This window comes from Myxocyprinus asiaticus, chromosome 21 (genome assembly GCF_019703515.2).
Source record: "Myxocyprinus asiaticus isolate MX2 ecotype Aquarium Trade chromosome 21, UBuf_Myxa_2, whole genome shotgun sequence".
NCBI classification, from domain to species: domain Eukaryota; kingdom Metazoa; phylum Chordata; class Actinopteri; order Cypriniformes; family Catostomidae; genus Myxocyprinus; species Myxocyprinus asiaticus.
This window is the reverse complement of record NC_059364.1, coordinates 21,413,052-21,437,320: the sequence shown is the minus strand read 5'-3', so window position 1 is coordinate 21,437,320 and position 24,269 is coordinate 21,413,052. Positions and strand designations below refer to the sequence as shown.

The 24,269-nt window shown below is 36.6% G+C and overlaps 1 protein-coding gene across 2 annotated transcripts in view; it reads right to left on the bottom strand.

Moving 5' to 3' along the window:
- Positions 1-497: 497 nt before the first annotated feature.
- The window catches only part of LOC127411840 (coiled-coil domain-containing protein 85A-like), a 54,387-nt gene continuing 30,615 nt past the window's right edge, over positions 498-24,269 (bottom strand). Inside the window, exons 3-4 of one of the 2 annotated variants that reach the window (XM_051647657.1) lie at positions 4,645-4,702; positions 498-3,030 (exon numbers count right to left, since the gene is read on the bottom strand). In XM_051647657.1, the coding sequence (XP_051503617.1) occupies positions 2,799-3,030; positions 4,645-4,702 (290 nt within the window). In that variant the 3' untranslated portion in view covers positions 498-2,798. The remainder of the gene's footprint in view (positions 3,031-4,644; positions 4,703-24,269) is intronic. The other variant, XM_051647658.1, reaches the window with a different exon arrangement.

Genomic DNA, 24,269 nt, shown 5'->3' with positions numbered 1-24,269 from the left:
AACACACTTACTAGACATACTGTACCTCATACCTGATTCATGATGTTAAATGTTTGACCCACTTCCCAACATCAGGAATCTAATATGTTTCTTGCACTGTGGGTCACATAATATTAACTAAACAAAACATTTAAAGGCATAAAAATTTAATTTCTATCATCTAATTTTGTTTTAAACCTGTATGAATGTATTTATTCCAGGGAACACAAAGGGAGATGTTAGGCAGACTGTCAGTGACTGACAGCCTCAGTCACCATTCACTTTCATTGCATTTATTTTTCATACAGTGAAAGTGAATAGTAACTAAGGACATTCTGTCCTTCTGTCTAACATCTCCTAACAAAGAAAGTCATAGGTTCGGAACAACATGAAGGTGAGTAAATGACAACATCATTTTTAACTTTTGGGTGAACTATCACTTTAAATAAAAGTGTGTCGAAATAAGAGCCAAATTAGTGAAGTGTTTTACATAAAGAATTTATTGTCTTTAACATACATCTCTTAGTATAATATTTATAGTTTCAATAATACCAGTACATCAAAAATAATAATTATAGTTATCATATGTAAAAAACTAAGCCTTAAACTACTCTTTACTTTTTAAATACATAAAAGATTTATATATTAATATCTGTTCTGTCTCATAATCTGTCAACAAATATAAAAAAGATCACAGGTTAATGAGCTCATCAAGTAGCTTTTGCTATATTTATACAGAAGGATTGATGGTTTACAAGGTGAGTGATGTTGGCTTTGGAAAAGTCAGTAATGTTCAGTGAGGACAAAAATATAAGTATCAAATTTGGTTAATTGAAACACAACAATACAGAGAACAAATGTGTGTATGGTTTGTACTGTCTGCCAGAAGATGTTCAGTTGAATACATCCTGAAAAGATGGTGGTCTATGTTGACCAGTGGGACAGAAGGAAGTTGTATGTGGACAAGTCTGTGATTTTGCCTGTCAATTATGGTCCATAAACAGAGAATGTTGTTTCTTCTGAAACCAGGCAGATCTGGTTTTCTAATAGAGCCATAAGGCCATCCTTCCTTTTTAATCCACAGACAGATGCAGAACAAAATCCCATTTTAATGGTAAACCATTAAATGGGTTTGGCAATTTCACAAAGCATGGAAATGGTCAGGGTTTGTGAAGCTTTCATATACTGTAGCCTTGTGATTTGGCCGCTTGATTTCGGCAGCAAGGTGAGCAAGAGGACTCAACACAATGGAAGGCTTAAGCGTTTGGCTACACAAATCTTGCTTGTAGCAGCAGCGTTCTATGTGCTTCTTTCACATCACACAACACTCTGTGTCTTCAAAGACATCAGTTATGGGATATTGAGAGACAGGAGAGGTGTTTTGGGGCACCTCCTGTTCCAGTGCAGATTTCTGAATTACTATAGACATCTTAAACATTAAATTGCAGTACGGTAGTCAACACAGAAAATATAGGTCCTCACACAGCTCATTAAGGGATAGCTGACCCAAAATGAAAGTTCTGTAATCATTTACTCACCCTTATGTTGTTCCAAACCTGTATGGGGTTTCTTTCTTATGTGGAACTCAAAAGAAGATATTTAGCACAATGTCCAAGCAGCTTTTTTCCAAATAATGAAAGTGAATTGGTAACAGGGACTGCACTTACGTTGTATGGAGAAGAGCACCTTAGACATTTTGCTAGATAATTCCATGCAAGAAAAATGTTTGGAACAACATGAGTGTGAGTAAATGATGACAGAAGTTGTATTTTTGGGTGAACTATGCCTTTAATGAAAGGCAGGCAGTGATCGATAAGTCATTCTCATTGAAATTTCAGCAAATATTTAGAATGTCTAATTAAACTTGCGAGCCACTGACACTCAGTATTGCTCTTACCTACACACAGCTTAAGAAATGTTGCCCTTATTCTCAGAGCCATAAGACCAGTCTGATAATACCTGTCTGCCTATGTGTGCAAAGGTTTTGTCAGATGACTATGTCTGTTTTGTGGCAACTGTAAACAAAATGGGTTATAGCCTCTCAGTCCCAGATCATTTTATTTTTTATTTTTCTGGAGGTAGGTCTATTTTGTTGGCAAAAGAGAGATCATTAACTCTCCTGTTTGAGAAATCCTTTTGGCAATCTTGTTATTTCCAGTTGTTTGACTCCTAAGAAGTCTTTGTTGTGCAGGGCTGTAAGTTGTATTAGTAGACCAGGAACCACCATGGTGGGGCAACGGTAGATGCTGGCTGCTACAGAGTGTTTAGTCCTTAAATTATTTTCTCTTTATTCTCTCCTTCCATCTCTCCGTCAGTGCAGGTGACATGAAAGCACAGGGATCCTTTTTCATGACCTGGGTCCCAACGCCGGATCCAGTCAAGGCAATGGTCAGGAGGCATCAAAACTATGGGGTGAAATGAGCAGTTGATTAGAATTAATGAAACCTCTACGTCCACAGAGTAGAGGCCCAGCCAAATATGGAAACTGAATAGCATTAATGTTTTTTTTTAAAATAATAGTTTATCTAAAAATGAATTACTAACCCTCACGTCATTATACAACTGTATAACTTAAAAAAGTGTTTCTCAACCAGGAGGTCGGGGCCCATTAGGGGCCTCAGCAAACTTCCAAGGGGCCTTAAGATGACTTAAAATTATTTAAAATAAGTTAACAAGCTATAAAAACTAAAAACTGCTAAAATCATGATGTAGCCTACAACATGTAAACTGACATCATATGTCTTATTTTTGACTTATATTTCTTATAATTGACCTAAAGTTATTCAACAACTGTTTTTGTTGAAAAACACACAGTTCTATCAGGAAGACTCGCAGACTTGAGTGAAATCTAAGATGACATTTATTTGATGAATATAAAACAGAAATATAATGTCTCTCTTTGGCGTAAGCCCCGTCTGGCGGTCCGAAGAAGTTGTACTCGAAACCGTTATATCCTGCCAGAGATAAGAGGCAGGGGCGAGGAGCCTACCCCCGTGCAGGACAGGACTCAACTTGTGGTGGTGGGGTGGTGGAGGTTGCCGTGTTAGCACACTGAAACAGCAATGTGATAGATTGTGAGCAGACTTATAAAGCAATGGCTTACATGTGATTGGCTAGGAGTTACCTAGCTAATGGTGTGATGATGTACAGCTGCTAATCTTCCCGCTAGAACTACGCTGCGCTTACATTTCTTAAAAAACGTCTGGAATCATAAAATGAATCGTGCAAAATACTGCCTTGGATAATATTGTATTATGTCCTTAAATGAGGAGTTGAATTTAAGTCTGTTCCTCACATAAAGCTATAATAGTGCACAAATCATATAGGCTGCTTTTTGTTTTTGAATGGCTTTTATTGACAGCCTCTGGTCCCCAACCAGGTTCATTGTATGGAAAAGAGCTGTTCAGTTATTCTGCTAAGCATCTTTTTACACAAAAGATAGAAAATCATTACGGTACATGATAGAATTTTGTCAAAACAACATTGACAAAAATAAATTCTAAATCATTGGATTTCTATTTATCCCCACATACAGTTAAGAGTTTAGTGTTACTTTCTCTTACTAACATGTATTCATTTGTGGTAAATGTGTAATTTTATCACTGAGGTTTTTTGTGTCCCTTGATTTATTGTACACCCTGTTATGTCATGATACTCTGACCTTTCATTGAAGATATATGTTAGGAAATTACATCACACACAGGAGATGTGCATCACCCATTCTGCAAAATTATTTGAAGTTTATAACTCTATTGTTTTAGTTATGTTTTCCTTTATTTTGTGGTGTTAGTCATATGTGGTCAAGCATAACATGTCCACCCTGTTATGGGAAGATATATGGGAAATTAATATAATTTAAAATGTCAATATACAGTATTTATGTTAATAGAAATAAAATAGTAAATATTAGTTTACAAATATTTTTTTCCTAGATATCAATCACATACCATGTAGTGGTTAATTTATCCACTGAATGTCCACCCTGTTATTGTCCACCCTGATGCTGCCCATTTAACTGGATGGATATCTGAATTTTTTAGTAATTTAGCTTGACCAGTATGACTAATACAATCTTTAATATGTCCCTGTAATGATGAAACATGAATAAACTTGTAAAAGTATGTTTTATTTTTCAAAAGTTTCAAAGCCAGAATGTTGCCGAATTGTAGGAATGACCCCTTTACGTATGTACAGAGTTGGTAAGACTACACCATTGGTCCACACAACCTTATTACCATACCTTGACAGCATGCATGCATGCATGCATATGTTAATGTGTGCGAGTAGAAATTGGTATAAACTCAGCAAAATCAAGAGGTAAAACCGTTCTCTTCCCTGCAGGTTGAATTATTTGTCCATTAGATCTGCTTCACCATTAAATATGAACTTCCCTCTTTGATTCTGCTACTGTAGATGGAGCACATCTGAGAGAGGTGTCAGGATTAATTTAACCCCACAGACCTTCCAGAGCACAGCCAATAAACTACCTCATACTTGCATTAAAGCCACATCCCTCTCTCATATAGGTCTATACACTAACTCAAGCATATATGTTTCTCCCTGTGTAAACTCATATTTTCATCTCTTTTATGCATAAGTAAAATGCTGCAAAGCATCTGCTTTACACTGAGTAGTTCAATAAAACTGTAGAGATGCAAATCTTACCTGTCCCAAAGCTTGACACTTCTACAGGAGCTGGTGCAACAGCCAGCTGATATCAGAGCTGCAAAGGAAAAAGAACAAATTAGCCATAAATTTAGTACTGATGTTTAAATGATAATGGTGTTTTAAAAAATAACAGCTCCTTTAATAACAGTATACCAACCCTGAGTTTCACAGAACAATAGTGGGCTGACTCATTGATTTAGAAATTATGATAATTATTCACTTGTTTATAGACCAGCTAATTAACCCAAGGGCCTGTTTTTACACTGCCTATTCAAGTAAATGGTGTGAGGCAGCCTATAAGTTTCAGTTATGGCATGTCTTTTAAATCCTTCTGTGTGCTTAAATAGGCATTACTAGGACATTTTTAAAAAAAGGGAAAACAAAATGCAGTTCTTCAACATAGCAAATAAGGTAAGCAGCAGTGTAGCAGCTCTGCAAATAAACCTGGCTGAGAACTGGGAGCTGTAGTGTTTCACCCAGAATACAGATGAAGGCATATTACACCTGGCCTAGCTGTGTGTGCAGAGAGGACAGCAGAGACTCTGGCCGTCTGTCTAACCATCTACAGTATCTGTCTGTGTTCATCACTGTCATTTTAATGTTCTGGTTGTGTTGTTAATATATTTGCACATAATTAGTCTGTTCTTATAGCTCAACTGGTAGAGCATGGTGGAAGTGCCATTTTACATTTACATTTTTTCATTTGGCAGAAACCTTTATCCAAAACTATTTACAGAACATTCAAGGTGTACATTTTTTATCAGTACATATTTACCTTGGGAATCAAATCCTCAACCTTGCTGTTGCTAGCTACAGTTGTTGAGCTTCAGGAACAGGTCATGGGTTCAATTTCCATGGAACACATAGCTTATATTAATAAAATGTACAGCTTGAATGCAAGGTGCTTTGGACAAAAGTGTGTGCCAAATACATAAATGTTAAATACAAATGTAAACCATTTAGGCAGGGGGGCACAATATATTGGCAGTTGATATATTATTGGCCGATTACTGGGAAAATCTATATATTATTATTGTGCCAATAGTGGAATTACAGCTAATATTTTCAACAATTATTTGTTACAGTTAATTTATTTGCTTCATTCCTTGTCAGGCAGTCCCAACTGTCATTGCAAATGCACACAAACAGCGTGTAACATTATATTTATGTTACTTATGGGCGAGCATTGTCATGTTTTCTCTTATTACTTCTTAAAATATAAACAGAACATGGAAAATGGCATTCTGTTACTAAGCAGAGGTGATCTCGATTAAAACTAACACAAACACAATGCAAAATGGTGCATAGATCTTGAAATAGTCCACACAGTGTGACATGAGCTGTTAACGTAAGTATGAAAAACACTAGTTTGTAAGTGAAACTAATGTGCTGATTGTATTTTATGAGTTGAGACTTTTCGAATGTTATGACACAGATTGTGAAATCAAGATTTCATCTGTTTTATTTTAAGTGAGTAGTTTTTAATTAATTAGCTAGCAGCTCCAGTTTAAAGGGATAGTTCACCCAAAAATAGAAATTCTCTCATCATTTACTCAACCTCATGCTATCCCAGGTGTGTATGACTTTCTTTCTTCTGATGAACACAAACGAAGATTTTTAGAATAATATTTCAGCTCTGTAGGTCCTCGCACTGCAAGTGAATGGGTACCACAAATTTGAAGCTACAAATTGCACTAAAATGTAATAAAAGCAGCATAAAATTAATCCATATGACTCCAGTGGTTGAATCTATGTCTTTAAAAGTTGTCTTCCCTGCCCAGTAGGTGGCAATATGCACAAATAATGTGACTCACCAAAGCAAAAGAAGAAGAATGTGATAGTGAAAGTGGAGATTGACAGTAAAAAAGGACTTAATATTGATCTGTTTCTCACCCATCATTATACCGCTTCTGAATATTTAGATTTAACCACTGGTGTCTTATGGATTACTTTTATGCTGCCTTTATGTGCTTTTGGAGTTTCACAATTTTGGTACCCATTCACTTGCATTGTATGAACCTACAGAGTTTAAAAAAAATCTTCTAAAAATCTTTGTTCGTGTTCAGCAAAAGAAAGTCATACACATCTGGGATGTCACACACATCTGGGATGTCATGAGGGTGAGTAAATGATGAGAGAATTTAGGTGAACTATTCCTTTAAAGTGTTAAAATGCAAAAGTTAAATTATCGGTATCAGCTGATACTGAATGAGCTGTGCATTATCGGTTAGCGTAACAGCCCCGAAATTTCATATCGGTTCATCCCTAATTCAAGGTATATATGTATATATATATATATATATATATATATATATATATATATATATATATATATATATATATATATAGTATCAGTACATGTTTTCTTTGGAAATCAAACCCACAACCTTGACATTGCTAGTACTCTATCAGCTGAGCTACTGGAACAGGTCATGGGTTCAATTCCCAGGGAACACACATTCTGATACAAATACATTGCTTAAATGCAAGTCGCTTTGTATTAAAATGTCCTCCAAATGCATAAATGTAAAATGTCCAAAACATTAAAATAATTATCCACACTTCAAGCTTTTTGTTGCTTCTTTTTTAATTCATATGGGGGAACAAACACAGTTGTTTCAGACATGCTGAGGATGGCCTAGTAGCTGAAACATCTGTGAGTGTGGATCATTATTTTAATGTTTCAAACTTCTGGAAATAGATTCTTGCACCCCTTGAAGAGCTAAGACGAGTGAGTGCAGTGTGAAATAACCTAATGTGAATCTGTAAATGTAAAATGTAAACATATAGCACCATTATACATTTGTGGTTGTGTAAGCTAGTCTGATAGTTAAAAATAAGGGTGTACAATTATGGGGTTAGTGAGATTACATGTCTGGCAATTTGTGTCTTGTTCCCACAGTGCTATTTACCGATGGAGAATGAGGAAGAAAAGAGAAATGGGGAGAGAAAGAGAGACACAGAGTGATGGAGAGCAAGAGAGAGAAAAGCTTGCTTATTCCTTAATACATACAGTGTGATTGCACCAGCAGGAGTTGTAACACTGAGTGTCTGCTAATGAAAAGTACCTTATGACTGAGTCAAGTGTCACTTCTACACTCACTCTAGAGCTACTTAAGAACAACACCAAGAAGCAATTTGTTTATCTATTGATTTGTTTTGCTTAAGGGTTATTACAGTAATACTTCACTGGAACCCAGGAGACTTGCATTCTGGGAGTGAATGCACACACAACATACACAGTTTTATCTAGCATCTCTACTGGGGGCAGTGGCTCAAACATTCTTTACAAACTTTTTTAAGTCATATAGTTAATAATTAGGCTTAATGCTTATACTACTACCATTGTTGTTGCTGTTATAATTAGTGTTCCGTTCAGAGATTCCCATGTCTATCTTACTCCTTATCAAACTCTTGGTATTATGTCCCTTTACAGTCACTAAAATCCTCTCACCAGTACCTGTTCCTGATGCTCAGAACTCACTCCCTGACCTTGAGCCTTATGGTTGTGTCTTATCTTGAATGGAAGAATTAGACATTTCGGGAACACTTTATTTTACAGTGTCCTTGTTGTGCATATTACATGTACTGACTATGGTAATAACAGAAAAATATGCATAATTACAAGCAAATAACCCCAAACCAAACCCTAACCCTAAACCTATAGCAAGTACAAGTGTTAATTAATATTACTCAGTACTTACTTGTGTAATTACACTGTAACAAGGACACTAAAATAAAGTGTAACCGACTTTTCACTTATTGTTATATAGAATAGCATTGTCTATAGATATGCAGTTATTAGTTATTATGTTATTATATGTTATTAAGTAGCTATTTATAACATATTAAGTGATATTATATATACAGTGGTGTGAAAAAGTGTTTGCCCCCTTCCTGATTTCTTATTTTTTTGCATGTTTGTCACACTTAAATGTTTCAGATCATCAAACAAGTTTAAATATTAGTCAAAGATAACACAAGTAAACACAAAATGCAGTTTTTAAATGAAGGTTGTTATTATTAAGGGAAAACAAAATCCAAACCTACATGGCCCTGTGTGAAAAAGTGTTTGCCCCACCTGTTAAAACATAACTTAACTGTGGTTTATCACACCTGAGTTCAATTTCTCTAGCCACACCCTGGCCTGATTACTGCCACACCTGTTCTCAAACAAGAAATCACTTAAATAGGACCTGCCTGACAAAGTGAAGTAGACCAAAAGATCTTCAAAAGCTAGACATCATGCCGAGATCCAAAGAAATTCAGGAACAAATGAGAAAGAAAGTAATTGAGATCTATCAGTCTGGAAAAGGTTATAAAGCCATTTCTAAAGCTTTGGGACTCCAGAAAACCACAGTGAGAGCCATTATCCACAAAGGCGAAAACATGGAACAGTGGTGAACCTTCCCAGGAGTGGCCGGCTGACCAAAATTACCCCAAGAGCGCAGCGACGACTCATCCAAGAGGTTACAAAAGACCCCACAACAACATCCAAAGAACTGCAGGCCTCACTTGCCTCAGTTAAGGTCAGTGTTCATGACTCCACCATAAGAAAGAGACTGGGCAAAAATGGCCTGCATGGCAGAGTTCCAAGACGAAAACCACTGCTGAGCAAAAAGAACATTAAGGCTCGTCTCATTTTTGCCAGAAAACATCTTGATGATCCCCAAGACTTTTGGGAAAATACTCTGTGGACTGACGAGACAAAAGTTGAACTTTTTGGAAGGTGTGTGTCCCATTACATCTGGCGTAAAAGTAACACCGCATTTCAGAAAAAGAACATCATACCAACAGTAAAATATGGTGGTGGTAGTGTGATGGTCTGGGGCTGTTTTGCAGCTTCAGGACCTGGAAGACTTGCTGTGATAAATGGAACCATGAATTCTGCTGTCTAACAAAAAATCCTGAAGGAGAATGTCCGGCCATCTGTTCGTGACCTCAAGCTGAAGCGAACTTGGGTTCTGCAGCAGGACAATGATCCAAAATACACCAGCAAGTCCACCTCTGAATGGCTGAAGAAAAACAAAATGAAGACTTTGGAGTGGCCTAGTCAAAGTCCTGACCTGAATCCTATTGAGATGCTGTGGCATGACCTTCAAAAGGCAGTTCATGCTAGAAAACCCTCCAACGTGGCTGAATTACAACAATTCTGCAAAGATGAGTGGGCCAAAATTCCTCCACAGCGCTGTAAAAGACTCATTGCAAGTTATCGCAAACGCTTGATTGCAGTTGTTGCTGCTAAGGGTGGCCCAACCAGTTATTAGGTTTAGGGGGCAATCGCTTTTTCACACAGGGCCATGTAGGTTTGGATTTTGTTTTCCCTTAATAATAACAACCTTCATTTTAAAACTGCATTTTGTGTTTACTTGTGTTATCTTTGACTAATATTTAAACTTGTTTGATGATCTGAAACATTTAAGTGTGACAAACATGCAAAAAAATAAGAAATCAGGAAGGGGCAAACACTTTTTCACACCACTGTATATATATATATATATATATATATATATATGTGTGTGTGTGTGTGTGTGTGTGTTATTATGTAGTTATTATATTATTATGCTAAGTTATTATATTATTATGCTAAGTTATTATACTTAATATACACTCACTGAGTACTTTATTAGTAACACCTGTTCACCTGCTAATTCATGCAATTATCTAATCAGCCAATCATGTGGCAGGCGGCAGTGCAATGCATAAAATCATGCAGATACTGGTCAGAGCGTCAGTTAATTTTCACATCAACCATCAGAATGGAGGAAAAAATTTGACCGTGGCATGTTTGTTGGCACAAGACTGGCTGGTTTGAGTATTTCTGTAACTGCGGATCTCCTGGGATTTTCACGCACAACAGTCTCTAGAGTTTAGTCAGAATGGTGCCAAAAACGAAAAACATCCAATGAGCGGCAGTTCTGTGAACAGAAACACCTTGTTGATGAGAGAGGTCAACGGAGAATGACCAGACTGGTTCAAGCTGACAGAAAGGCAACAGTAACTCAGATAACACTTTGTACAATTGTAGTCAGCAAAATAGAATTTCATAATGCACAATGCGTCGAAATTTACGGGAGAATTTTACAGCAAAAGTACTGTAATTAAGTTTTACAGTGTTTTACAGTATTAAACAATGCATTGTGGGATATGTGACATACAGATGCACTCTGCAGTATTTTTATTTTATATATATATATATATATATATATATATATATATATATATATATATATATATATATATATATAACAGCACTATAATCAATTCACATTTTGTTTGTTTTTTACGGTGGAGAAAGAGAGACATCTCTTTCTCATCATGCATTCATTAATGCTAAAATATTTAGTTACCTTACAAATCATATTATACTCAATCTAGTTTTAACATTCCTGTAGTGTAATACAGTCATTTATAGTCAATTTTGTTATACAAAATAATACAATTTGTATTCTAAATAACAACGTAAAATCCGTTTTCCTGATTATCAAGACACCTGAAATAATATATATATATATATATATATATATATATATATATATATATATATATATATATATATATATATATATATATATGTATGTATGTATGTATGTATGTATGCATGTGTTGTCACGCTGGAGATCCGGGTTTTAATCACTCCCCTTTACATACTTTTTCCCATGTCTCTACTCTTAATATTTCCTTAATACTACTTATAGTAATAAATAAAAGAGATTCCTTGCAGTTATTTGGTCACAGTGAAGGTTGGGGAATTGAGAGACGGATTTGATCTGGATAAAATTAACCATGGCTTTACTGTAGTTATATTGTAGTAACCATGCACTTTGGTAGAAACTATATAGTTCTGATGTATTAACAATGGTGTTACTACAGTAACATGTTGTTAACAGTAGTTAATAGTACCATGTTTAATTTTGTGGTTACTATGATTTTACTAGAAAAATACCATGGTGATACTATGGTTACTGTAGTAAAACCATGGTTAATTTTTGTAAGGTAGGATTAGGGGTAGGGGTTGGTGTAGGGTGTATGTGGGACTCCAAATAATCACAATAAAAATGCTGCAGTGATGCCACTATACTGTATGTTAGTATTTAAACAGGGGTGTAAGAGTATCTGCCAATATTTGCACTTAGTGCAAATAGCCTCTGCCTTTATTTAATTATTTTTATTTAAGTAAAGAGAGTTTTTATTATCACCCCTTCCATATACATGTATATAGTAAGGATAAAATAACAACCGTGGTAAAATCACAAAGATTGCTGTGACTACTGTTTGCATTTTGCTTCCACAAATAAAAGAGGGGAAAAAGCATGTCAGGTCAAATTTCAGAGGACTTTTTACATTTTTGATCATTTCTTGAATTAACACCACGGACAGTTTGTTTACGTTTGGCAACTTTGTTTCCCAGTCTCTTTCTCCATCTTAATGGAGACTTTTAAGTTTTTAAATGTGGAACAGGAAACCGTCTCCGATCTACACACACCCACACTTCAACAGTTCAATTTCCCCTCTTATCTCGGTCTGTCACAAAATTATGTGTAGGAGCCTATTTAGTGAAGTCATCATAATTCATTATTTAAATCTATATATTTCATAATTCAGAATTTTCCCTTTTAATATTTACATATTTATACATTATTTTACATTTGAGATATTTTTTGTTTTGTTTTGTTTTGTTTTCATGCATAATCTGTAATGTTTGCAAGTTTCACGTTGATTTTGCATTGAGTTTTTCAGCAGGCATTGAAAATGGTACTGGCCCTTTAAGAGGAGTGGCTGCTCAGCCAGTGGGGGCACACAGGTATTTGGAGTTTAGCACATAATTAGGAGAGAGGAGTCGCATGTTTTTTGATCGTATCCATGCATGTGAGAAATGAACTGTAAAGAACACAAAGGACATGAAAGGAGACGTTGTTCAATGCAAATGGATTGTGTGAATATCAGCTTTGTTTGGACGCACATCACAGGAGTCAGACCAACTTACACTCTTGTAATGTCTATTGAAATTGAACATTATGTGTTTATGCTCTTTCCTTTTTAACCTTTTCTGTATATTGACCAACCAGAAGAAAGCTAATCATTTCTTTCTCATTTACATGGGCAACAATTAAGTGGTATACATTAAACGAACAACATTAAAACTACACTATGTAACTTTTTTTGTTAAAAAATAACAAGATGCTATTAATGAGAGAGTGCAGCAAAAATCCATCTTCCAAACCATGTCTTTACCCAAATACACTTTGATGAATCTATAATAATGATTTATATTTTAGAGCTGTCAGGACAGATTTCACAGGAAATTGCATGCATACGTCATTCACCCATGCATGTTGACATCATATCCATACACAGAGAAAATAAGCTCCGGCTACTGTAGCGCACATGTGGGAGTAGCGTGAAGCTTAAAGTTTGTTGTCACAACGAACTAGAAAAATTGACAATGGATCATTCAAACAGCAAACCTCCGGGGAATCACCGATTGTAAAAACAAAGAAACCCCGAACAGATCAGAGTCTACAAGCAAAAAGGGAACAGAGTCTGTAATAAAACCTGAATCAACATCAGCTTGGCTATTCAGAGGTGGCGACAACTCCGAGATCTGAAAGGATTTAAAAGTGACCCAGAGATGGATTTTTTCTTACTCAACAGGTAAGATGTTTTATTGGTATGGTTAATGTATAGTTGTGTAATCACACACACACACATCTGTGTGTGTGTAGTGAATACAATAAATATACTGAAATCGGTGCAGAACATTTCACTTGCTAGCACACGTGTGTATTTGTCTTTATACCAGCAATAATTTATATAAATAAATCCTTTAGTCCTAGGCTTGCCAAGGACATGTGAGTCTTGAAATTATGTTGACCACTGGTTGGTAACAATGACAATCTATAAATGAGTTACTACCGTGGTCTGTTTGGCCAGAGTTTCCTGCAGTTATAAAAACTTTACAACATTTGACTTTATCAGACTAGCAATCATTATGTCTAATGTTAAAAACGTCGCATAACTTTTGTAACGCCATTTATTTAAAAACATCAATGTTTCCAATAAGTCAAAACAATAGCATAAGATATGGCACTTATCTGCTCAGATGACACATCTTTTCCTTTCTTTCATTATTTATTTGTCCATTCGCTCTGATAAGATGTCCTGTTTCCAGTGTACACCAGTGCCTCGAACCACATTCATCCGCGTAGAGGAGCAGAGCCAAAGCACATCTTACGTCATTATCAAAACAATGTTCTTCCGCAAGACACATGCAGTTTTATATTTTAACCATTAGAGGGCCAAAACTTACATAGTGTAGCTTTAAATGAATTGTAAATCTTTTATCTTGTTCAATAGCTAAACAAATAAAGGGTTCAAAGTAACATGTACATGCAGCATAATTATAGCATAAAGGCTTTTGGAGCAGTCGCTTATAAACGCTCAAGAAAAATGTTTCAGTTGCATATGCACAACAGCATAACAGCAAGCAGTGTCCTGCTGTGAAGAGCCTTTTTCTCACTGTGAGTGTGCGCAAGATGCCGTAATCATTACAGACACAGGAACGCACATTCCAGGGAAAAGGGCGAGGTAAAACCTTCAGATGAAAATTACAGTAAAGTAGTATTTAAACAGGAGCTGCCTGTAATATGACAGTAGTTCATATAAAACAGTACTACATTGCATTAGAGAAACAACAGTAAGCGTACTGTATATGGTAAACGGTACGTTGTTGTAAATTATAATAACAGTATCATACAATTTATTTATTTTTTTACAGTAATGTACTGCCGTCTGTGCTGCCAGTAATATAATGTAAATTAACAGGTTTTTTTTTTATTTATATTTTACAGTATATAACTGATGTAGAATAATGTATATATCTGTACTTTTTTTACTCTGTATACAAATATCAATCCATTTTACTTTCATACACAACGCTACACATTACTTCTTTCTATGGCAAATTATTTTGAGGAAAAAATACTTTACTGGAGACATACAGGTAGTGTGAAGGATCTTTTGATATATTTTTAACCATGATTCACCTGCTTGCTTGCTGGTACTTTGAATCCATTTTTGCAAAGAAATACACCCTTTGGCAGCCTCCTTTCGCTCTTTCTTTCTCTGTCTCAATCTTCTTTTTTGTGAAGGCATGGTACTATAAACAGTGTGCAACTCACAATTTGAACATATACAATATGCACAGCATAATGTGATGCCTGATTTGCAGACCATAACATTATGCATTTAAATATATCTGTCTTCACTGTTATTTATATATACAGTATATACAGTAGGACTGAATATACAGTATGTATATACACTTTAAAACACAGTCAACTGTAGCAGACAGCTTGCTTATATTCAGTTCAGCAACAGTTCAAGGGCTCAATTTATCTTTATCATTCTTAATCATTTATATTATGACTTTATGATTTGGCTGTGCAGCAGTTTACATTTAAGTTTAAATAACAACAAAATGAAAGTAAAGTATTATGTTTTAGAGACTCAAGTTAGCTCTGCAATTTGATTGTTCACCTCATGATCTAATTAAAGGTTTTAATGCATTTGGGCCCAAGCAATGTCAGAAAACAATAAATTAAAATTTCTGATGCGTTTGGACCCACTCAAGTGTCAAAAGTCTGACCCACTTAAGTTTTTGTGAGGGTTAGGTTTATGGGTAGGGGAAGGGTTAGGGGATAGAATCTATAGTTTGTACAGTATAAAAATAATTATGTCAATGGAGAGTCCTCATAAGGATAGCTGCACCAACATGTGTGTGTGTGTGTGTGTGTGTGTGTGTGTGTGTGTGTGTGTGTAAACAGACCAAATCTTAAAGAGCACTGCTATTAAAGGTACTGAATATGTCCTTGCATGTGCCGTTGAGAATTTTTGTGCCATTTGAAACTAAAGAAATGCACTCCAGTCTTTTGCCATCACACAGAAAATTGAATAAAAGGGTGACCTGACAGCTACAAGCAATTCTTTCTTTTTTTTTTCATTTTTTTTTTTTTTTTTTTTTGCCTTTTTTAAATTTTGTTTCTCCAGGCCAGTTCACACTCACTTGTATTTCATATTGCTATGCTGTGTAGACATATCCATAAATGCTTATTCATTTACAGGGCCTGGACAGTGGGAATCAATATTGTATAATCAAATCAAGGAGCTATGATAGTCTAAAAAATGAGACTTCCAATTCAATAAAATATTAAGGTCCTTGTATGGACATATAGAAGAAAATTTTTATTTTCAGTACAGTCCACTTCTAGAACATTGTGAATTGCAGAAGTCTAAAATAAGCATATGTTTGGGAACAGACCAAGAAAGTGAATTATTTTACTTCTGAAAGATGTTGCTATGTGTCCAAATTGGTCTATCCTCCTCCTAAACTGTGTACCGCTGGACGTAAACTCTAATTTGGTTAAAATACCTGCTCTATTTAAAGCCTCATCTATCTGTGTAAAGTAATAACATTATAATAGTGCACCAGTGAGGAAGGGAGCAGAACAGCAGCTACAGGAGATGAATGGAGGTGCTTAAACCTCTGACCTGGATTTGTACGTGTTGCATTTATCAATATTTCTAATAAAAAAAAAAGCCCTGAGTTCAAACTGCCTTGGCCCTCTGCAACTTCATATGACTACAATAAATTCTCCACTCAAAAACACATGTACATAGCCTTTACAGACACACACATGCACCAACACATACCGGTGGTAAGTAGAAATTATTTATGGGGTAAGCATTATTTGTGAATGCATAAAAAATATAATGCTACTGGTAAGCATGTACTTCAATTCAGTGTGTATAGAGCAGATATTTTTCCTCCAGCAGCAATATGTTTCTGTTTTACTGACTGCTTTTTATCTTGTTTGTGACCTTGTTCCTTTATTACTGAATTGTTAAGATGTAAACATAAACAGAAATGCAAATGCCATCCCTGGGAACCCACATATGAACTTGTCTGCATCTCCTGAAAGATATAGCAGTATTTGCATGGCAGCAAATGAATAGTGGTTAAGTTGTAGGTAAGACATTCTTTCTGCGTTAAAGAAATGCCACATCAGAGCAGCCTAAACCTTTAATATTGTCATGAAATTTAACATGTATTTTGTTTTCTGTCAGCTGCATGAGAATCCACACACAACCTGGCTTATATGTCATCTTTCTAGTATACACTTGGATTATAGATGGTAAGATAGATGTAAGACAGAAAAGCGAATTACAATTCTATAGCTGGCTTATAGCAGGCCATGTTTAATTCAGTAGGTAAATATTATGATGACATCATACTGACTGTTGGTTATATTTTGAACGGAATCATGAAATCAGAGTGACTATTTAAATAGTATATATTACTACTGTATTCAAAATGCAGCATTAATGAAAGTGTAAGTCAACAAGGTATTTTCAAACTTTACCCTTAAATTAAAAATATTAATTATATATACTAAATATTAAGTATATAAAGCTCCAAAATAGATTATCTAAGGCTTATTATCTATAAAGCAAATTTTCAGTGGAGTTTGTTAAGCAGTTTGTGTTGAATTACTTGCAGAAAATTGTAGAGAAGATACAAAGTAATAAGAATTCAAATAAAATGCAGCAGTGCTGTGTTGTGGTGTTTTGTGTTGGTATTGTAAATGTTTAGTTCTGAACAGCACTGCAGTAGGATCTTCATTAACATGGGAGTAGCAGGTGTGCTCCAGCAGGGGATGTAGACAGGCCACTGACACTCACTGTCTATCAGCTTTCCTTATTGTCTGTGTGACTATGGACTCTTGCCCATAGATACCATGTGTCTGTGTCTGTGTCTGTGTCTGTGTACGTGCATGTTAAAGCGATGAAAAAACAAGAGACTGGTTGCCATATTCCATATTGGCATGTAACCCTTATTTCACAATGTTTCATAACCCTCTCCTTTCTTCTGGAATTGTTCTTCCCTCTCTCTCTCTCTCTCTCTCTCTCTCTCTCCAGACCATCTCTGCTGTAATCAATGAGTACAGGGCTTCCCTGCTGTCCTTTACAAGGTCAACTGCTGGGCCTCTCATTAAACAAACCCATCATCACCCATCTCTCTCATCATCTGTGCCAGTCCGCACTGCTGTGTTGCCTTTCAGTTTAACAGAATGAATATTCCTGAGAAGCAGCAAAGCAGAGCATAAACACAAATCAATACATCTCTTAGAGAGGCACATGAAATAGTTGCTTCTATTTTAGACTGACTTTAGACCAATGTATACATGTTTTGTTACATTTCCATGTTGACAGGTTTGTTTTGCGAGCAGACAGCGAAAGTGAAATTTTGAACTGTATGCGGCAGCAGGATTTTTCGTTTTCAGGATCAGGGCCCTGTTTCCCAATAATGATCGATCTTAGCAGTTAGGAGCGTTTTCTTCGAGCAATTTTAAAATTTTTCGTTATTCTTAACGTGTGTTTCCGAAAACGGCAATGTGACGAGGAGGAGGGCATGGCGTGGCCGGGCCGTGAGGTTGCAAGTCTAGCGCTGAGTTGCCCAGTTAATGGGAGAGAGATAAAGGAGGAGCCCTGGACACCAGAGGGAGAGTCGCACGCGGCCGCTGTGTGTGTCCTTTGTACCATTAAAATTTACGTTGACTGCTCAGCCGGTTACCGCCTCCTCCTTTCCCATCCTTGAACCATGTTACATTGGTGCCAAAACCCAGGAAAGGAGGAAGAGCACGCTGTTTGGGAGAACTCGCCGCTGCCATCCACCAGGCAGGCAGAGAAGCACGCTGCCGTCTGCCAGGAGGAGCCATTGCCATCCGCCAGGAGGCGGAGGAACCGCTGCCATCCACCAGGGGGTGGAGGAGCCGTTACCATCTGCCAGGGGATGGAGGACCCACTGCCGTCCACCGGGGGATGGAGGAGATGCTGCCAGCCACCAGGAGGAGGAGGAGCGTCTGAGGTAGGCAGCGTGCCCGCGGGAGCCGAAGAAGAGTGTTTTGTTTTCTCTCTCTCTCTGTCTCTCCCGCTCGCTCTTTCTCTCTCCCCGCTCCCTCCCCTTGTCTCTCTCAGATTCTCAGGAAGGAGGGGAGGACCATCAGGTAGCAGAACGGCCAGAAGGGCAGCGTCTCCCCTCCAGAGATGGGGGGGAGTAAGCCAGTCCAGATGGCGCCCCGGCCTGAATCGGGCAGTGGAGGAGGGTGTGGCCTGGCCATGAGGATGCACGCCCGGTGCTGAGTTGCCCAATCAGCGGGAGAAAGATAAAGGAGGAGCCAGGGGCGCCAGAGGGAGAGAGGGAGAGTCGCACACGACTGCTGTGTGTGTACATGTTTGTTTTATGTTATATTTAAGTTCCTTTTTACCATTAAAGTTTACGTTGACTGCTCAGCCGGTTCCTGCCTCCTCCTTTCCCATCCTTGAACCGCATTACATGCAGTTAACACAAACGTGCGAGGACGCGGTTTAAGTGCTACTTAAGATAGTCGCTGTCCAATGTGATGTGCTGAAATGTGACCATATATAGCTGTTCGTCATTGTAACTTCTTTATATTTGTGCGTAATTTTACAATCATTTGTAATTTACCTCACTAAAAATTTTTTTATATATATTTTCTTAAATATTCAACCTAATTAACTGCATATTTACATATTGTATTTACAATAATTTTGCATAGAACGATCTATTTCTTTTACACAATCTGCTTCCATAATCAGGTGTACATTTGTAATATTTCATTTTCACAATTTCCTCTCTATATAAACGCTTGCAGCATTAGTGAAGAGAGTGGAGGCCCTGTGTATGATCCTGCTAATTACAAGCATTCATTTAATATTACGAGGTTCAAAAATGAGACATTTGGAAGATGCAATTTAGGGACATTCACCAATAAAGTGGAGGTCTGCTCTTTACTCCCAAAGGTGATAACGGTAACAGCAATGCTGCATGTATGGTGCTACACAACATGTAATGCTGGTGAGAGAGCCTTTTGGTGTCATAGAAGAAGAGGAGACGAGGATAAAAGCATGTGCCAAATGAATACATGTAAATGTAGGATGATGAGCAAATGAATACAGACAATTTTCATGCATGGTAGCAAGTTAATTACTTTTTTCTTCTCTCTCTAATATTAGTTTATACAGTTGTCTGCATCAATCATGCCACCACAACTAGTCCACACAAATAAATGTATTTGTTTACTAATTAATCTATTCATCTATTTAGACTATCTATTTTATGCATTTCATTATTATTATTATTATTATTATTATTAGATTTGTCTGTTAAATAAAAAATAAATAAAACACATATATCCTGATATTAAAGTCTCAGCATAAAGTGTACCAATTGGTATTTAAATTATATGAAGTATAATTTTGTGATTGTCCTGCAGGTGTCTGCATAAGTCTATGGGCTAACGATGCTCTTAGCGCTGTACGATTACTCCAGAGCACTTGTAAATTTATGAGCAATTTTAAGAACTACGTTATGATGCTTTTGGGAAATGGACCGCAAAACCAAGATAAATCATAAGTTGGATTCTACTATCTACTTAGGCTTAAGATGCTTTTGGTAAATGAGGCCCAGATTAGTTCTCCTGGACTGAAGGATCATGATAAGGTTCTGTCTGCTGCCAAAGAAAAGCCTGAACTTTTCAATTCAATACTGAAAGCAGAGCAAAGAGAATCAGAAAGGATAAAGTAGCCTCATGACTCAATATGCATAAAGGAACAATATTGTAACAGGTTTATTGAGGCTGGGCAGGGATGTCCATGCCCCAGCAAGCATGGGACAGGAGGGGAAGAGTTAAATAAGATTATGTTATTTCAAGTGTTATTTAAAGGACTATTCTGGGTTTAATACAAGTTAAGCTCAGTTGACAGCATTTGTGGCATAATGTTGATTACCACCTAAATTATTTAGACTTGTCCCTACTTTTCTTTTAAAAAAGCAAAAATTAAGGTTACATTGAGACACTTACAATGGATGTGAATGGGGACAATTTCTGGAGAAGAGTATAGCTGCAGGCATTGCCCAAAAAGGGGCGTGAGCTCCAAATCTCCATTGTAGGGAGCCCCAAACCTAACCCTTTTCCTAACCTTAACCGTGAGTGGAAGTGATGTCCCCTTTTGGAGTTGGCGCAACCCCCTTTTGGAGTAATTTGGAGGTCTCCGGCCTGCAGCTATACCTACTTGAATTTCTGGAGGGTTTAAAGGTGAACTCAGTAACTTTTGTCTTTATGTCATCTTGGACTTACACTGACACCTAGCGGCTTGGATGCAGCATCATTTAAAATCAATAGTTTTCAGTTTCAGATGCCATTGTAGAAATGTATTATTCACAGTCAGCCATGATTAATTTAATCAATGAGTGACAGTGTCAAATAACAGGACGGATACTGAGATTAAGCGAGTAGTATTCGGCTGGTCATGTGATTCTAACATGGTAGCCCCCATGTGCGGACCCTCTCCATGTAGAATAAAACAGCTCTTATAAGGTTACTGATATGAGTGGAGAGTTAATTTTAATGTGAGTGGTCGTGCGTGATCCTACATACGTGCGTGTTTTCAATCAGGGGCAGGATAATTTCGTCAAACATATAGAATACAAATGCTTCTTTCTTGCCATTGTGATTCCAAAAACACCAGTAAACGCACCTATTCATGACATGACATTATTGCATTGCATATGTCATTGCTCATTCTGTAAGAGAAACTCAAACAAGGTGAGAAAAACTGCATCACTTTAATACAAAAGTACAGTACACACAGGTTCAGTTAAAACACAAAATTTGATTTTCTTACATTTTCCCTTGATAAACACTATTTACTGCCAAAACAACGACAATGTAATTAACAAGAAATACACTATTTTCATGTTAAGCGTATTCTCTCCCTGGAAGTGGAGGGCCAGATTAATTGTTTTAAAGATATATACTGAAGGCTATTTAAATTTTTTTGTGATATAACCCCAATTTTAAAAGGAAAGTGAAAGCCGGTTCGTTGAGCTTTAAAAACGGAAAAGGCTTAAGCTTAATTATGGGGAAGAAAATGCTTGACAGTAAAATATTTTTCTTTCTCCATTGATTGCAGCTTCATTCTTTTGGCAAAAAGTAGTGTTTATTAAAAGTGAAGATTGATAGAAATTTGGTTCTTCCTGGTCGTTGTATTAAAGTGGTTTTCATTTTAAGCGTTTTTGGGTCCATCCACGCTGTTTTTCAATAGTTTTCCTCTGTAAACAAACTCTAGGTGGACATTTTTAACCATTGCCCAGCGTATCGCACAGGAGCCCTGCTGCAAAAAAATAGTCCTGTACTTAGAGCTGAAATGTTCTGTATTTGGCTGGTAGAAAGTTGTCAACCCTAGAAATGACCAGTCTCTTTTTCTTTGTGGCACCCACCAATACCCTACAGTACAATATGTTTCACATCAGTCCAATGCCTATAGCCTGTTTGTTAGTGGTTGAATGGAGAGATGAAAAACATAACTGAAAAAAGAAACAACTGTCTTTGAACAACAGAATAGCGTGTCTGCTCTGAGGACATCAAAGAGCTCACACATGAACACACAAAAAGACAAGAGAATGTCACAGTTGTCATTACCAGTCATAGAAGCACCTGTTTTATGGAGATCGAACAGTGAAATGAAGGAGAGAGGAACACAGAGAAAAGAACCACGTCTGAATTAATTAACATGCACTCTCATTTCTCTCCTTATTAAGTGCAGTACTTTTATAAAGCAAAGAACCCCAAAAAAAGCCCGATGTGACTTCAACTTTCACAATGCATTTATCAATATAGGCTGTTGATTGAATTCATGGGGTCTAAGACAACATTTTATGGGTCAGGGGCCTGGGGGTTAAGGTTTAGCTGGTTTGCATGGGCAGTTAGCACCTGCTGGTAGATGTCATAACTATACCATTTTGCCGGTAAAAGCATCTTTCTCCATTGATGGCCATTCAAAAGTAGCCATGTATTCTACAAAATAAAATTTTTGCAAGCAATACATGAATTGCAAGTATAGCATTATGTTTCAGTAGATGTTTTAACTATGCTTGTTGTTTTTTTTTTTTTTTTTGTGGCTTGTTTTTTTTTTTTTTTTTGTGGCTCAGGTGACTTGCTCAAAAAAATATTGTCTCTAAGTAAAGATGGCAGAATGCAGGTCACATACTGTACTACCCAGGGTACATACACCAGCCGAGCAACTGCCATTGAAATTAATGGGAATTGGGGATGTGCCCGAAGCCGAATACCTTATTCGGAAAGGCACGAATAATGACTTCAAAATTTATAACAGATTCATTCAAATGGACCCATTTTATATTAGGTGGCCTTAACTACTATATACTTAACCATTTGATACAGTGTACTTATTATGTACATACATGTTGTTGCATTATAATTACATTTAATGTACTTGCATTTAATAACATTTGTATTTACACTGTTAACTTTACCCCTAACTCAACCCTTACCCCAAAACCTAACTCTAACCTCTAATCCTAACCCTAACCCTACCCTTACTCCTAAACCTACCCTTACCTCAACCTCAGTAGCAGCAAATGTGGGCATTTTGCAAACAACATGTAGTTACATAGTAAATACATAGTCTTGTATGTATTTAATATTAGTACATAGTAGTTAAGGCCACCTAATATAAAGTGTGACCATCCGAATAATATAAAAAAATATTTGTATGACTGATTATCCAAAAAGCACAAGGATAAAGCGACATTTTAAATAAACATATCCAAAATTACAACAAATTTATGAATCTGTGCAGCCAATATTTCTTAAGTGTAAACCTTATGCATGAAAATGCGCACGATGTCATTTCAGATCGGATGGGCACGGTCTCTTGTGGTCTCTGCTAATTTTGTGCGTCTGGAGCTTATCAAGTGTAACTAAGATACGACATCATATACACTTTCCAATTCTTGAAATGTCTATGTTAATGTATCACATGATTCACACGCGATTCTCATGTTTTTATTTATCCACAATATTCCTGAGTCCCATGATGCTTTGCGGGCGATGTGGGTGGAACTTCCGGTAAAGCGTAAACAATCATTATGTTATGTAATAACGCAGCATTAAAATGAGAGAAACTTGAGAACAAATTATCACAGAATTATAGCAAAGCGATATTGTTCTTCCCCACCTATCTGTTAATGATTATGGGTTTGAGGAGGATGGCCAAATATTACAAATAGAAGCATTTTAGTTATTTTGTTGAGTCTTTATCCACTGATGGAAGAACCTGAGCAGACTAACCTGAAAAGCTATGTAGCCTCTTAGCGATTTTACAGCTGTATATTTGAACATGTTTTGAGAACTGTAGATAGTTATGTTTATTTTAAAGCATATATTGAGTCTAGGCAGAACCTGAAGTGTTTGTTGTACCGAGATTATGTACTTACTGCAGATACAGGGGAGGTACCGACAGCAGGATGCCGTGTATTGCAGGACTCAGGCGATAATACTGTCATGCTGCCCTTTTTCAGATAAAATACAATTATTTTATGGGAGATGACTCAATCTAGCTATATAATTGTTAGTTTACATACATAATATCCGTATCTAAATGCTATAACCTACATGAAATGTTTTGGTGTTGACTGAACAACTGATCCTGTTGATAGATTGAATTTATTGTTCTTG